The 14,325-nt window shown below is 39.3% G+C and overlaps 1 protein-coding gene across 1 annotated transcript in view; it reads right to left on the bottom strand.

Annotated features, from left to right (window-relative positions):
- Nucleotides 1–13,878: 13,878 nt before the first annotated feature.
- The window catches only part of LOC103585331 (testis-specific Y-encoded-like protein 6), a 25,141-nt gene continuing 24,694 nt past the window's right edge, over nt 13,879–14,325 (bottom strand). Inside the window, exon 2 of the mRNA XM_008566256.1 lies at nt 13,879–13,997. Coding sequence (XP_008564478.1) covers nt 13,879–13,997 — 119 coding nt within the window. The remainder of the gene's footprint in view (nt 13,998–14,325) is intronic.

Raw genomic sequence — 14,325 nt, 5'->3', positions numbered from 1 at the left:
CACAGTTGGTTAGAGCATGGTGCTATAATACCTAAGTCAAGGGTGTGGATCCCCTTATCAGCCAGCCACCTCAAAACACACACAAAAAGAGAAAGAATTCAGATATCATTCAGTTCTAGGATTCGGAATTGAATTCAACAAGATTGGTGTTGAACTCTCTAGACTCTAATTATGACCCATCACCACTGTCACTGTACGCATAGTATAAATCAAACCTAAAACAAGGCTTACTGACCCACTATGGATAGCACACACAAACTTTAAAGTTACCCCAAGAATGGCTTTTAATCCCACCATACTCACTCCTTTGCTAGCCTTTATGATAGACTTGTAAGAGCTGCCTGGCTAGGTTTAGGAGAGCAGACCAATGAGTGTCAGGAAGGAGGAGGCAGTTTAATTGACCCAAGAAAAAATATACTTTTTATTTAGTTGTGCTTATAGATTATTTTATACTCATATAATCATGATACTTCTGAGTTAGGGAAACTAAGACTATTAACATTAGTGATTTATTTGAGAACATAAAAGAAACCCAGGATTATAATTCATAATTGGTATCTTCGAAATGATGCTGTTCTTTCTCAATTTCTGATCTCTCCTATTATATACTGTTATTTCTCACACCCTTAAGACTCTTCTTAGAAAAAAGAACTCCCTGCATTCCCTATACTCCAACAATTTACCAAGACGTACACAATGCACAAAGCAAATGAAACTGTAGGTTTACTGAATGCTTAAATCATTCAATAAATCACTGTGGATTTTAATATGTACATCACAAATTCTGGTTCATAAAATTCAGTTTAAGAAAGTAGTATTAAGGCGGGCCTGTGGCTCACTGGGAGAGTGCGGTGCTGATAACACCAAGGCCACAGGTTCAGATCCCTATAAAGGGATGGCCGGTTCGCTCACTTGGGAGTGCGTGGTGCTGACAACACCAAGTCAAGGGTTAAGGTCCCCTTACCGGTCATCTTTTAAAAAGAAAAAAAGAAAGTAGTATGACTTTAAAATAAATAAATAAATAAATGTCATCTCTTGTAACCATTTTAGGTAATGGTTTTCATACTAAACCTTTAGGGAAATACTTGTTGTAGAGATGTTTTTTAAAAATTCAAATCTCTGCAATATTCGTTCTCCGTTCTGTCCCCCCCCCCTTTTTTGGTGGAGCCAAACCCGTGACCTTGGTGTTACAAGGCTGTGTGCTCTAACTAACTAAGCTACTCGCTCAGCCCATTCTACCCTTTTTTTTTTTTTTGTCCTTTTTGAGACCGGCCGCACCACGCTCAGCCAGTGAGCGCTGTGAGCGCACCGGTCATCCCTATATAGGATCCGAATCCGCAGCGAGAGCGCTGCTGCACTCCCAGCGCCGCACTCTCCCGAATGTGCCACGGGCTTGGCCCCCATTCTACCCTTTTTGAGTTTGTGTTTCTTTTCAACTCTTTGTCTCCAGAGAACTATTCATTTCTGTGCAAATGCACTGATAAATAGGGAATTCTAACTAAATACTTGATCCCCAGTCTTACCTAACCATCAAATCTTAGCATTCTGACTAGTTAGCAGGAAAGTAGTTGAGAAAAACACAGCTGGAAGATTAACAGTAGTGTCATTTCAAAGCTGTCTTTGCTAGCAAGCCAGCCTACAAGGTAACTCTTTACAGGTATTCTTTTGTTGAAAAGTAGTTGAATCAAGCCAACTATGGAAATACAGGGTGTCTGAAAACAGATTTGATTTCTGAAATAGCAGAACCTCAAACTATGAAATCATCCCCTTGCCCCTGCTTCCCCTGCGACTTGCTAGAGAGTTTGCAAACTAGTTTCCATTTCATTTCTAAACATGGCAGAACTTCTCACCTGAAGAGAAACAACCAGAATTGTTTGTTTCTGAGTTTTCCCTAAAGATACATATTTGCCAATTCTGTGGACACAATTTTAAGATCTGATATGAAGTCATATCATTCAGGGAAAGAACAGAATGCACTTCTGTGTATACTAAATTATCTTTGTTGTTACTTGTAACACGCATAGTGACTCCATCAGAAATTTATCTGGCCTTAAAAAAAAAAAAAGAAAACTATTTCTGTCTACTGGGATTACTTTTTCTTTAGAATTTATGTACTTTCCTGTGAAGATAAAACTTCCTACAACATACATATTCCTTCTGACCACTTACATCCAATGACTCAGATTACAAAATTCCTAAGTTTTCTTTTCATGGAATTTCAGGGTACACTTTTGAGGTTTCTAAGAAATATTTTTTCCTTTTCTCAAATCTTTCCTACTGAAATATCCCTGACCTCATATCCAGCCCCTTCAACAAGAAACACCACTTAATCTCTTTTTCCGCCATAGGTGAACAATTAGAATACTCCTCAAAAAATGTCTTACGCATTCTACAATATTTTCCTGAGTAGACCAAAACTAGAAATAAAGAAGGATATTGAGAAGTAGGACCACTAAGACAAAAGAAAATTTCTGTGTAATTCTTTGGGTGAAGCTCCTCCAACTTACTTAGTTAAGAAGCTGGCCAACTAAGAGAGGTACCGAGATTGCATCTGTTTAAAAAGCTTATCTCAATATTTGTACATTCATTCTGATATCTCCATTGTAATAGCTTGAAAGTAAAAACAGGTAAATTCTCCTGACTAAAATTGTAGGTTCTCTACTTGATAATAATGATGAAACAAGGCTGGCTGGTTAGCTCACTTGGGAGAACTTGGTGCTGGTAACACCAAGGGTTCAGATCCCCTGCCCTGCCAGCCACCAAAAAAGAAAAAAACAAAAACAAAAACAAAAAAAACCCAACAACAATAATGATAAAACAATAATAAGAATAGTTATTTAGTACTTATTTCATGCCAGACACTGTACATGCACCATCTCCTTAATTCTCACAAGTCTATAAGATAGACACCACCTATCTCATTTAAGGAAACAGAGAGGTTAAGTAACTTGCCCAAAACCACACAATAAGTTACTAGCAAGACTTGCTTAACCCAAGTATGTCAGGCTCCAGAGCCCATGTTCTTAAACAGTACAATAAGAAACCTCCTAACACTCAAGATATATCTAATCTACTCATTTATCCCATGATTCTGTAAAGAAATTTACCATAGCACATATTATCTGGACATTCAACATATGAAGTAGTTAACAGATTAATACATTGACAAAACTAAAATGGGCCTATGTTCATTTTCATTCTTAGCTCACCCTGTCCTTCCTTCTCTTGAAAAAAAGAAAGAGGAAAAAAAGAGACATGTTTTTGTCCACTGTTGCAGTTAACTGGCAAACCTGTGTAATAAATTAACTAACAGAACTGGTTTAGCAACAAATGAGAAGCTCAAGGTCTCCAAATTCTAACCCTGGGTATGTCACCGATTTGAAAGGTGATCCAAGAGCATTTAACAAAAGTTAAATTTGATGTTTATGAGGCTTTCAGAAGCACAGTCTAAATAAAATAAGAGTCCGTATTTATGAAATGGCAATAATAAACCCTCATAGCAAATACTAAGTGAAAAGAAAAAAGTTCAAATTCTAGCTACTTTGCCTAATTATCGAAAGGTTCCAAGTTTTCAGAAACTTTCAAATAGGAGAAACGTACAATTGTCCACTGTGATTATCTCTAGGGAGAGAGCTCGCAAGATTAGAAAGTGAAAATAATAATGGGGAAGCATTCTTGTGTGTGGGTGTGTGTGTGTGTGTGTGTGGGTGTGTGTGTGTGTGTGCGTGCGCGCGTGCGTGCATGCGTGTGAGATGGACTTTTGTAATGCCAAAAATTTTTCAAAAGGCACTCAAAACTCAAAGTCTTGCAAAACTTAATGTTTATCTGCCTCCATGAGCTTGACCTCAAGATTACACATTTCATCATCTAATAAAAGGGATACCATTAAGGAAAAGAGCAACATTCTCTCTGCCCCTCTGGTCACTCCCATTCAACTAAAACAAGGCTCATTAGATTAAGTTTTTACCCACTCTGACCCAAACGTTTCCATTTCGTCAGATGCAAGAGAACAAAAATCTTAAAGAACTTTGACATTCAAGCAACTCTAAAAGGAAAGGAATATTAGAATTTGAGAAATAAAATGGAGAACAAAACTCCCTTAATACTCTTCAGGTAACAGAGAGAAATCACCCAGTTAGGAGTTAGTCCCCCCTCATAGTAAAGAATCTGAAATAGCAGTCTGAATGTGCAAACTGACGAAAAGTGCCCCAGTGAGCAGCCTGCTTGCTGCTTCCAGTGCTCACTCATTTGTCCATTCTCCCAAGCTTGAAGAGAAAGATGAAAATGAGAAGTGCTTTAAAATTAAAGTCAATGTTTAAATATCGGACCTCTTTGAGCCTCTATTTCTTCATCTATAAAAATACTATTTGCTTCCAATAAATAATATGAGAAGATGCTTAGCATAAAACCTGAGGCATAGTAGGTGCACAATAAATGTCCCCTTCTTCCTTTCAGAATTGAATTTCCAGTGGCAGCTAGAGGTCCCACTAATCTTTGAGCTCAAAGGACCCATTAGCCCACCCCACCTCCAGATCATCCAATTCCTCCCACACTTTCTCCTCCTGTGGTTTCTCTCAAGTAATGGCATCAACATTCTCTTTGGCACTTAGTTTAGAATTCTCTCTTCTATCTCCTTTTAATCCCCTACTGACTCTGTTCTCCAAATTTCTTCATCACTCACCTGGATTTCTATAACATCCTTGTAACTGGATTCCCTGCCTCTCCAACACATCTTTCAGAACATGACTGTCAAACTGAGTTACCCCAAGCACCTGCTTTGGTTCCCCACTATAAGAATGCAGTCCAAACACTTTTGCAAGCAAAACTCTCCAAAATCTAACACAGATGATCCAACCAGCCTTCTCTGCCACCACATTCTTCCATGAACCCTATGCTTTTCTTCAGCCTGCAATCTTTGCACTTCTTCCTTTCTAGAGCATACTATAATGATTGGTTTACAAGGCCATCTCCCCCAGTTCCTGAAGAAATGGGGACCACATCTGATTCATTTCTGATTGCCCCCTAAACACCAGTCACAGAGCCCCTTGTGCACTGCACCCCTGAATTGAATATAACAACTAGCAGTTATTACCATGTGTTCTACAGGTACTATACTGTCTGTTACCTGCATTATCTCTGTAATACTCATAAACTCCTATAAGGTAGATGGTATTTTGGCTTCACTTTTACAGATGAGGAAACTACTTAGAAAGGTTATATAATTTGCCCAAAGTGATACAGCTAGTATGTGGCAAAGCCAGAATTTGAACCAAGGTAACACTGACTTTGAAAGCCATGCTTTTAACCACTACACTATACCACAGGCATTTCTAAAATCACTCGTTCCTACAGCACTTAGACACATAGGACTATTACTAAAGATCAAGACCCCAGTAAATTATATTTTATCCTATCAGCACATAGAGGCTACTTTGGTTCTGCTGTAGCCCAGGGACAGAAACAGGCAGAATCACAGTATTCCAGATTCATTTATTTTTCTCCTTTTCTACCCCCACTCCCACCCCCTTGTTTGCCCCAAAAACAAATCAGAAGAAAAATGATTTAGAAGGCAGAGACAGGAAAAGAATTCAATCCTTTACTCTTTGTGGCACATACAATATTAACAGCAAGTTTATAAGGTTTAACAGGCATATACAACCTGAAAGGATGTGTTAGATCATTTCAAAACACGCTTTCCCTGCTCAGACCTGAAATCAGCAGCAGTTGCTAAGAAAACACACGGCCAACTGAGAAACAACAAGATGACTCACGAAAGGAGCAAGCTTACCTTCTGAGTCTCAGAAACCATCACCAACAGAGCCTTCGTAACTCAATCACCAACTTATGGTTATAAACATCCAGGAGTTCCTTTTTATCCACCTCAGAAGGGAATATAATCAGTTCTGGACTAAACACTTTCATAAAATTAATTATTACCCAACAGAATTGAAGCTTCCTACAATGAAAAAAAAAGTACAAAGGCTACAAAGGTAATACTCTCTTTTAAACAAAGGTAATACTCTCTTTTAAACAAAGGTCTAGGGCCAGCCTGTGGCTCACTCGGGAGAGTGCAGTGCTGATAAAGGTCTATTAACAGAGGAAAAGTTCTTACTCCATGCCATCAAATGAGTGACTACAAAAGATATTCTAACAAGAGAATGCTAGTAACCTATTTTCTTTGCCAACATACAAGTGCAAATAATAAAACAAATCTTTAACTCCTTAATAAATAGAATTTATAACAGTCATTTCTTTCTTTCTTTTTTAAAATTTTTTTCCTTTCTGAATCACTAGTTCAAATTTTTGAACTGAAAGCTCTATCAAACAATCCCATTATATGCTGGCTACAATTTACCATAGTACTAATAGCTTCGATACATTTGAGTTGTGAGGGGTTTTTTGTTTGTTTAGGGGACATGGGAACAGTCTTGAATAGCTTTATTTTGTTGAAATTTACACTTAAAATAAAAATTCCTTCTGAGTAATTAGCATTTTAAAATGAAAATTAGCTAAGCCCTATGTTATGACCCATCAGTTAATGCATCATACAGATGCAGCTAAACATGAAGAGCTCAGCCATAAGTAACATGCTCAGCTTTTCCTCAGGATACAACTTGTACCGAAGAGCCAAAGTGAGAGAAAATAAGTAACACCTGTTCTCTTCAAACACAAACTATTTCATAGCCTTTTCTCTAACTAAATATGTTATCTCCCACCTTGAGCAGAAGACTGCATGTAGCACATCAACTAGGACAGGTGGATTTTTTTTTTTTTAATGTTTTGTGCATCCCTTCATGCTGAATAGATTTTCTTTCCAAATGAGGCAATATAATTGCAAAATTAGTGGTGAGAATTCTTAATCTACGTATATTAAAATTCTGCCCCTAAACTTTCAAAAGTTTCTAATACCTTCCTTCCCAAAAATCTGCCTTTCAAATTAAAATTTCCCCTTCAAGTGCAGTAATTCAGTTTTGACAAGCATGGGTATATATTCTTTCTCACTATTCTGGAATATTATCTATAAGTATAATGCATATATTGCTAACATAATAATGAGGGTACATAAAATGTTTGAATAAAATGTATTCACAGTAGTAACAAGTACAATATTTTTCATGAATTTTATGCTAATAGGAATATACGTACATGTTTCCACATTGTTGTTTTGTTATACGCACCTTTTGTGTAAATGAGCTCCCAATAAATTTTAACTATAATTTAATGTGTAACCATGAATAGCTACATGTGATTCAGTTTCAAGCGCACCTCTAGAACCTTAATATCTCAAATAATTTAAAATCCAATCATTTACAGATAAAAGAATATGCTGTGTGAAATCTGCCTGAAAATAATCCAGAATGGGGGGATAGGTCACAGGACACATAAATCAGATTGGCAGGATTCGATAATTATTGACACTGGGTAATGATTACATAGGGGTGATTTCTGCTTTTGAATATATTTGAAATTTTTCATAACATTTTTTTAAATCCAACTTACAATTGCTCCAGTAACAACTATAACTTTATCATTTTGAGTTTGTTTTACTTACATTGCAATTAATGCCTTATATGATACTTTATTACACCAACTAGTGCTCTTAAAGTACAAGAGGGTAAATATCACATTTCTAAACCATACTTATAGTCTTCAAGAGCTGGAAAAAATCTCAGAGATCATCTAATCCTCTGTTCCTGTGGATCACAGTCTGGATCATGAATCAGAATCACTTGGAGGGCTTGTTAAACACACATTGCTGGGCACCACTGTCATGGTTTCTGACCCAATTAATGTCCCATTGATAAATGTATCATACAGAGGTAGCTAAACAAAGATTCAATAGGTCAGATGCTGCTGGTCCCCAGACCACACTTTGAGAACCACTGCTCTAGCTGAGTCCGCTTTGCTCGGCTCATGTCTCTGCTGTAGTGATCACCACTACCTTAAGGGGATCGCACGTTCCTCTGCTTGTGGGCATTTCTCCTACTAGACAGCTGGCTAAGAGGAAGGGACACTGATTTTCGTCAATGTGCCAGAGTCTAGATTCAACAAATATTTACAAACTGAATTTATTTTCTTGAATGAATTGAGTAGGAGTACATTTACATACAAACATGGAGAGGAGTTACTCGCTGATGACAAACTGCAAGCACTAGCACGCAAGACTAAAAGACTGAACCAGAGCAACAGGTAGCTGGAAGGTTCTAGAGAAAGCTAAGAACTGCATCTCAGATTGGAGTTTCCAGTCAAAAACGGACACTCTTCTAGCTGACTCTGCTTTGTCCTGTTCAGGGTCACTTGTTTGTTTGCCTTTGAGGCTCACTTTTGTCAAATGTGACTTTGACCAGAGGAGCTATTAAGCAAGTGCTTTTCATCTCACACACCATCAAAATAAATAATGTTTCAAACTCATCTTTCAATGTTTGTCAAGATCGGGAAAATATTAATAAAGGTGGAGTGATTCTTTCTCCCCATCCACCACCTGCTTCCTAATGCTGCCCAGAGGAAAGAAAAGAAGCACAGTGCACCGCAGTGCCTGCCTGGACAGTTCTCCAAGTCTAGGTATTCTGAATCATGTAATACTTCACAGTATCCTAAAATACATTTCTATTACAGCAATGGCCTGCTCTATGACAATCCAGTAGATTTAGTTTAAGAAAATGAACCATGCTCTGATTTCTGAACTTCACTGCTTCTTTAAAGTTTAGTTTAACCCTGCAAGTTAGAATATGAATAAGAATCCAATATCATCAATATGAATTATTTATTTTCATTTAGCAATAATAAAATAAAGAATATAACCAGTGTAACTGCATGAGTCAATATATGGGTTTTTCTCATACTATTCAGATCTCTTTAAAAGATAATTGACTACTGAAAAAAACAGTAATGTGGTATGAGGTTTATAACAGATAAAAAGTAAAATGTATGATAACAGCTATAAAAATTTTAGAAAAAAAGGGGGGAAAACCTTTGTGATCTTGAGTTAGGCAAACATTTCTTAGAAATAACATCAAAAGAACAATCCATAGAGAATAAACTGATAAACTGGATTTCATCAAAATTAAGAAGTGTACAGTATCTCCAAAAGATACTGTTAAAAGAATGCAAGACAAGCAATAGACTTGCTATGGTTTGAACGTCCCCTCCAAAACTCATGTTGAAATGTAATTGCCACTGTAATAGTATTTAAGAGGTGAATAGGACATGAGGGCTTTACCCTCATTAACAGATTAATGCCATTATCTTGGGAGTGGATTCTTTTTATAAAAGGAACATGTGAGCTCCCTTTTGCCTCTCTCTCACTCTCTCTTTGCCATTCTGCCATATGAGGACATAGCAAGAAGGCTCTTGCCAGATGCCAGCTCCTCGGTCTTGGACTTCGCAGCCTCCAGAACCACCAGCCATAAATTTCCATTCCTTATAACTTTCCCAGTTGTGGTATTCTCTTATACCAGCACAAAACAGACTAAGACAAGACTGAAAGTAAATATTTGCAACTCACGTATCTGATTAAGGACCTGTATCCAGATTACAGAAAAACTCTCAAAACTCAATAAGGAAACAACACAAGAAAAAAATGGGCAAAAAGTTTAAACAGACACTTCAACAAAGAAGATATATGGATGGTAAATAAGCACATAAAAAGATGCTCAATGTCATTAGACACCAGGGAAAGGCAAATTAAAACCACAATGAGATACCACTATACACCTAGTAAAATGGCTATGAAAAGCCTGACTATACCAACTGTTGGCAAGGATGTGAAGCACCTGACACTCTCATACACTACCTTGGGTATGTAAAATGATATAACCACTTTGGAAAAGTATGGTTGTTTCTTTACAAGGTAAATGTATACCTACCATATGACCCAGCCATTCTACTCCTAGGCATTTACCCAGGGAAAATGAAAGTAGATATCAATGAAAGACTGTACACAGTGTTCATAGCAGGTTTATTTTTAATAGCCAAAAACTGTAAACAACACAAATGTCTATCAATGGGTGAATGGATAAATGAACTAGGGTATATCAATACAATGGAATACTATTCAGCAATAAAAAGGAATAAACTACTGACACACAGAACAACACAGATGAATCTCAAAATAATTATGCTAAGTGAAAGAAGCCAGGCAAAGAAGACATTATACTGTATAGTTCCATTTCTATAAAATTTTTATAATGCAAACCCATCCATAGGGTCAGAAAGCCATCAATGGCTGTCTGGAGAAGGGAGAGTCTGGGTGTAGAGAACAATGAAAAGAGACAGATGGTTTCACAGGTCATAAGTCAAAAACTTATCAAATTTAAATACATGCACTTACTATGTGCTAATTATACTCATTAAAGCTATTTTTAAAATTATGCAAAACCAAAAAGTAAAGACAATTTAAGATAACAACAATCAAAAAAGAACATAATCTGCAATTTCATGAATTACAGGCTTTAAACATAAATGATTTTATACTATTCCAGACATAATCTTTTATTTGGTGAAAATAGAAAAGGGGGCATAGGACACAGGTCATTGGTTCATTGGCACATGTGAAAGCAAGTCTTTTGTCTTCAAGAAAAAGGTGAACACACAGTAAAGCCTTGAAGAATAGGCTATTGCTTTTAATATTAACATCATTTCTTTTTTTTTTTTCCTTTTTGTCTTTTTTTTACTGACCGGTAACGGGATCGCAACCCTCGGTGTCGTGCCTGTACCGGGGGACTGGCAACGGGATCGCAACCCTCGGTGTTGCGCCCCCACCGCGCTCAGCCAGTGAGTGGGAACCGGTCTCCACATGGGATCCGAACCCTCGGCGGGAGCACCGCCGCACTCCCACGCAGCGCACTCTCCAGTGCACCACCGGGCTGGCCCTAACATCATTTCTTAATTAAGATGTAGCTAATCTGAATTATTTCATAATAATTTTTAAAAAGGAAAAATGATTTAGTCTTTCCCAATTTAACCTGCCCTACTCCCAGGCAGAATTAGGACTTCACTCCTCCCACAGCCCTGGAAGTACATCTTTTCTGGCACTGCCACATGTATATTGCAATGCCTTGTCTTCCCTCTAACAGCTCCACCAGGATAGGGACTGTGTCTTTTGATCTTGGCATAGTGGTCAAATATAATTGCTTTGGAGTCTGAGAGCCTGGCTTCCTGTGCTAGACTCTATCACTCACCTACTGTGTAACCTCAGAAAGTTACTTAATTTCCCTGATGCCTAGTTTTTTAAACCATAAAACAGGGCTAATAGGGTATACATAAGGATTCGACGTGAATTTCTCCAAAAAGGCCCTGCGCGATCTGACACCTGATTTCCACCATATCATTTAGTTCTATCCTCCCTTGATTGACAGTGCTCAGCCACAATGACTTCTCTCAGTTCCAATACATCCACACACAGCCAAGCTCTTTCCTGCCTCATGGCCTTTGTAACATGCTGTCCCTCCCTGATCTTCCTCCATGACTCTCTCCTCTCCACAACCTCTTATCCCACAACAACATTGCTAGCTCTTCTCATCCTCAAGTTTCAGCTTAAATGTCACCTCCACAAAGAGGCTTTCTCACTAGTAACATGGGAGCCCCTGGTTATTCTGTCTTAGCACTCCTTGTTTCTTTCTTTCCAATTGACAATTAGTTAGGGAGGACCGACTACCTGCCAGGCACTGTCCCAGATTCTGAAGATACAACAGTGAATAAAACAGCTCTGAGCAGATCTGGTGGAGTGTACAACTAGTGGGGGAAGACAGGCAATAAACAAACGAGTAACATATGATATGTTAGATAGTCATAAGTAGCGCTATGGAGGAAAAAAATGTTAAGTTATGAAAGGAAGAATGGGAATTGCTAGGATGATTGCAATTTTAAATGTGGGGGGTCAGTGAAAGCTCACTGAAGACATAACATTGAGTAAAGAAGTGAAGGGGGTCAGAGAGAGAACCAGCAGAGAGATGGAAGCTGGTGGGGACTGGGGGGTGCAATCCAGGCAGAGCACAGCAAGTTCAAAGGCCCTCAGACAGCAAGGAAGCAAGTTTGGCTGTAGTGGCCTGAGTAGGGAGTAGAGCAGCAGAGATGAGAAAAGTAAAAGGATGGAGGAGCAGGGAAACCAGAAGAGGTAAGCTCTGGGAGCCACTGTCAGGTCTTTGCCATTCACTCAGAACAAGATGGGAAGCCACTGAGGTTTTGAACAGAAGAGTGGTGTGATCTGATTTATATTTTAGAGCTGGCTGGTTAGCTCAGTGGGATGGAGCACAGCCTCATAAAACAAAGGTCATGGGCGGCCGGCCCGGTGGCGCACTGGATAGTGCGCCGCTTGGGAAGTGCGGCGGCGCTCCCGCCCGAGGGTTCGGATCCCACATACAGACCGGTTCCCGCTCACTGGCTGAGCGAGGCGCGGGAGCAACACCGAGGGTTGCAATCCCGTTGCCGGTCCCCGGTCCGGTACGGGGGCAACACTGAGGGTTGCGATCCATTGCCGGACACGGAAAAAAGACAAAAGACAAAAAAAAAAAAAAGGTCATGGGTTTGGATCCTCATACTGGCTAGCCACCAAAAAAAAAAAAAAAGAAAGAGAAAGAACATGACTTACATTTTAAAAGCTGCGATTAGTTTACTAATATATTTTCTCTCCATCTTCCCCACTAAAGGCATGAACCACAGGGGTTTGTGCAACAGTATAACCCCAGCACCTAGCACAATATATTGTAAGAACAATAAATACTTATAGATGTGCAAGGTAATCTATATATTTATTGATACAAAATAAGCACCCTGTAAGTGACGACTGTTATTATTTGATCCTCAGAGTCCATCACAGTGGCTGGCATATGGTGGGAACTTGTCTGAGTAAATGAATAACTTTGTGAAATTATTGAAAATCTGTATTTAAAGCATATGATGTGTAATGGTAAATGAATAATAACAAAGAATTGATTGCTTTTCCCCCTTTCTCTTACTTTTTAAAATGTAACTGATTCAGTTTTTGAATTTTACACTAAGGTCTCACCTTATGTTACTGAGGGGACTACCTAGAATAATCTCATTATGACTCATTTCTCTAAACATACTGCAATATTCTGCAACACAATTAGCACTGATCCGCTGAAATGCTAGTAAAATTTTTAATTGGGTAAACATATTCACATGAATTTTTAAACAATCTTAATGTACAAGGAAGGCTAGCTGACTTAAACTAGTTTTATTTTATTTTTTAATTCAGATGAAGGCTTAACTCAAACATCTAGCAAAGACCTAAACATTTCCACTTTTTACTTATTTTGAAATCTCCAGTCTTCCGCACGAAAAAGCTTAAAGAGGATACACCTGTTCCCACCGCCCCCTGGGTGCGGGGGTAAGGGAGGGGACTGGTGGGGCTAAGGCTGTGCAGTAATTATCTCAGGAAAAGCCCTTGGGAGTCTCAGCAGTTTTCCAGAAAGAAACTAGAGAAGCAGCCATACATTTTAAAAAGTCTGAAATATTCCATCCCATAAAAGTTGATGATGTTACGATGTCTCAACGGCAGGTTCCCGAGAGGTGAGGAGGCCAGGTATGGTTCAGATTTTTAATTGTATTCCCCATCCCTGAGAGTGATCGAGCCCATCACACAGCATCTGCAACGAGGCCTTCGGAGTTATGGAAACTTTTTAAGAAAAACAGATGAAAGTTGCTTCCGATCTAACAAACTTAAAAAAAAAAAAAATCTATGCAAAAGAGTTGCGAGGCTAGAGAGAGAGACCTTGGTTTGGTTGTGACTTGCTGGTGCTTGTACACAAGCGTGCCTGCTGGCACATAGCTCAGACGCTCACTTTCACTAGGGGAGGGGAAAATAATAACTTTCGGAAATAACAGGCGTCCACAAAGACAAATGTGACGCGGGACTTAGTCTCCATCAAATAAGGCGGCTAATATTCGAGCAGCACTGATTGCATTCACAGCCTCGTCCCCGCCCTTTTTTAACAGAAGAATATCCCAAGCAGGGGAAGGTGCATCATCACACCCTAAAGGCAATTTCAGACAACAAAGACCCCAAGCAATCAAAATGGAATTATAATCCCGGCCGTCCAAGCGCCCTCCCCTCTGCCGCGGAGGTGCTCGACTGCTGCGCCCGCGCTGTTTCCCGAGTGCCCGCCCGGTGGGTCCCCGAGCCCTGCCCAGCCCCGTGCGCCCGGCCCGCGGGTGCTCGGGTCCCCGGGCAGGTGTCGCGCCACCCCCGATTTTGCAATCTCTGCGCCGCTGTTCTCCGCGTCCTATATCACGCGGCGTTCAAAATCTTTCCCGCCCAGGCGTGACGCGAGAAATAAAAACAATCAGCCCCCCCCCCCCCCC

This window comes from Galeopterus variegatus, unplaced genomic scaffold (assembly GCF_000696425.1).
Source record: "Galeopterus variegatus unplaced genomic scaffold, G_variegatus-3.0.2 Scaffold231, whole genome shotgun sequence".
NCBI classification, from domain to species: Eukaryota; Metazoa; Chordata; class Mammalia; order Dermoptera; family Cynocephalidae; genus Galeopterus; species Galeopterus variegatus.
The sequence above is the reverse complement of the archived record's forward strand: the minus strand, read 5'-3'. Positions and strand labels throughout refer to the sequence as shown.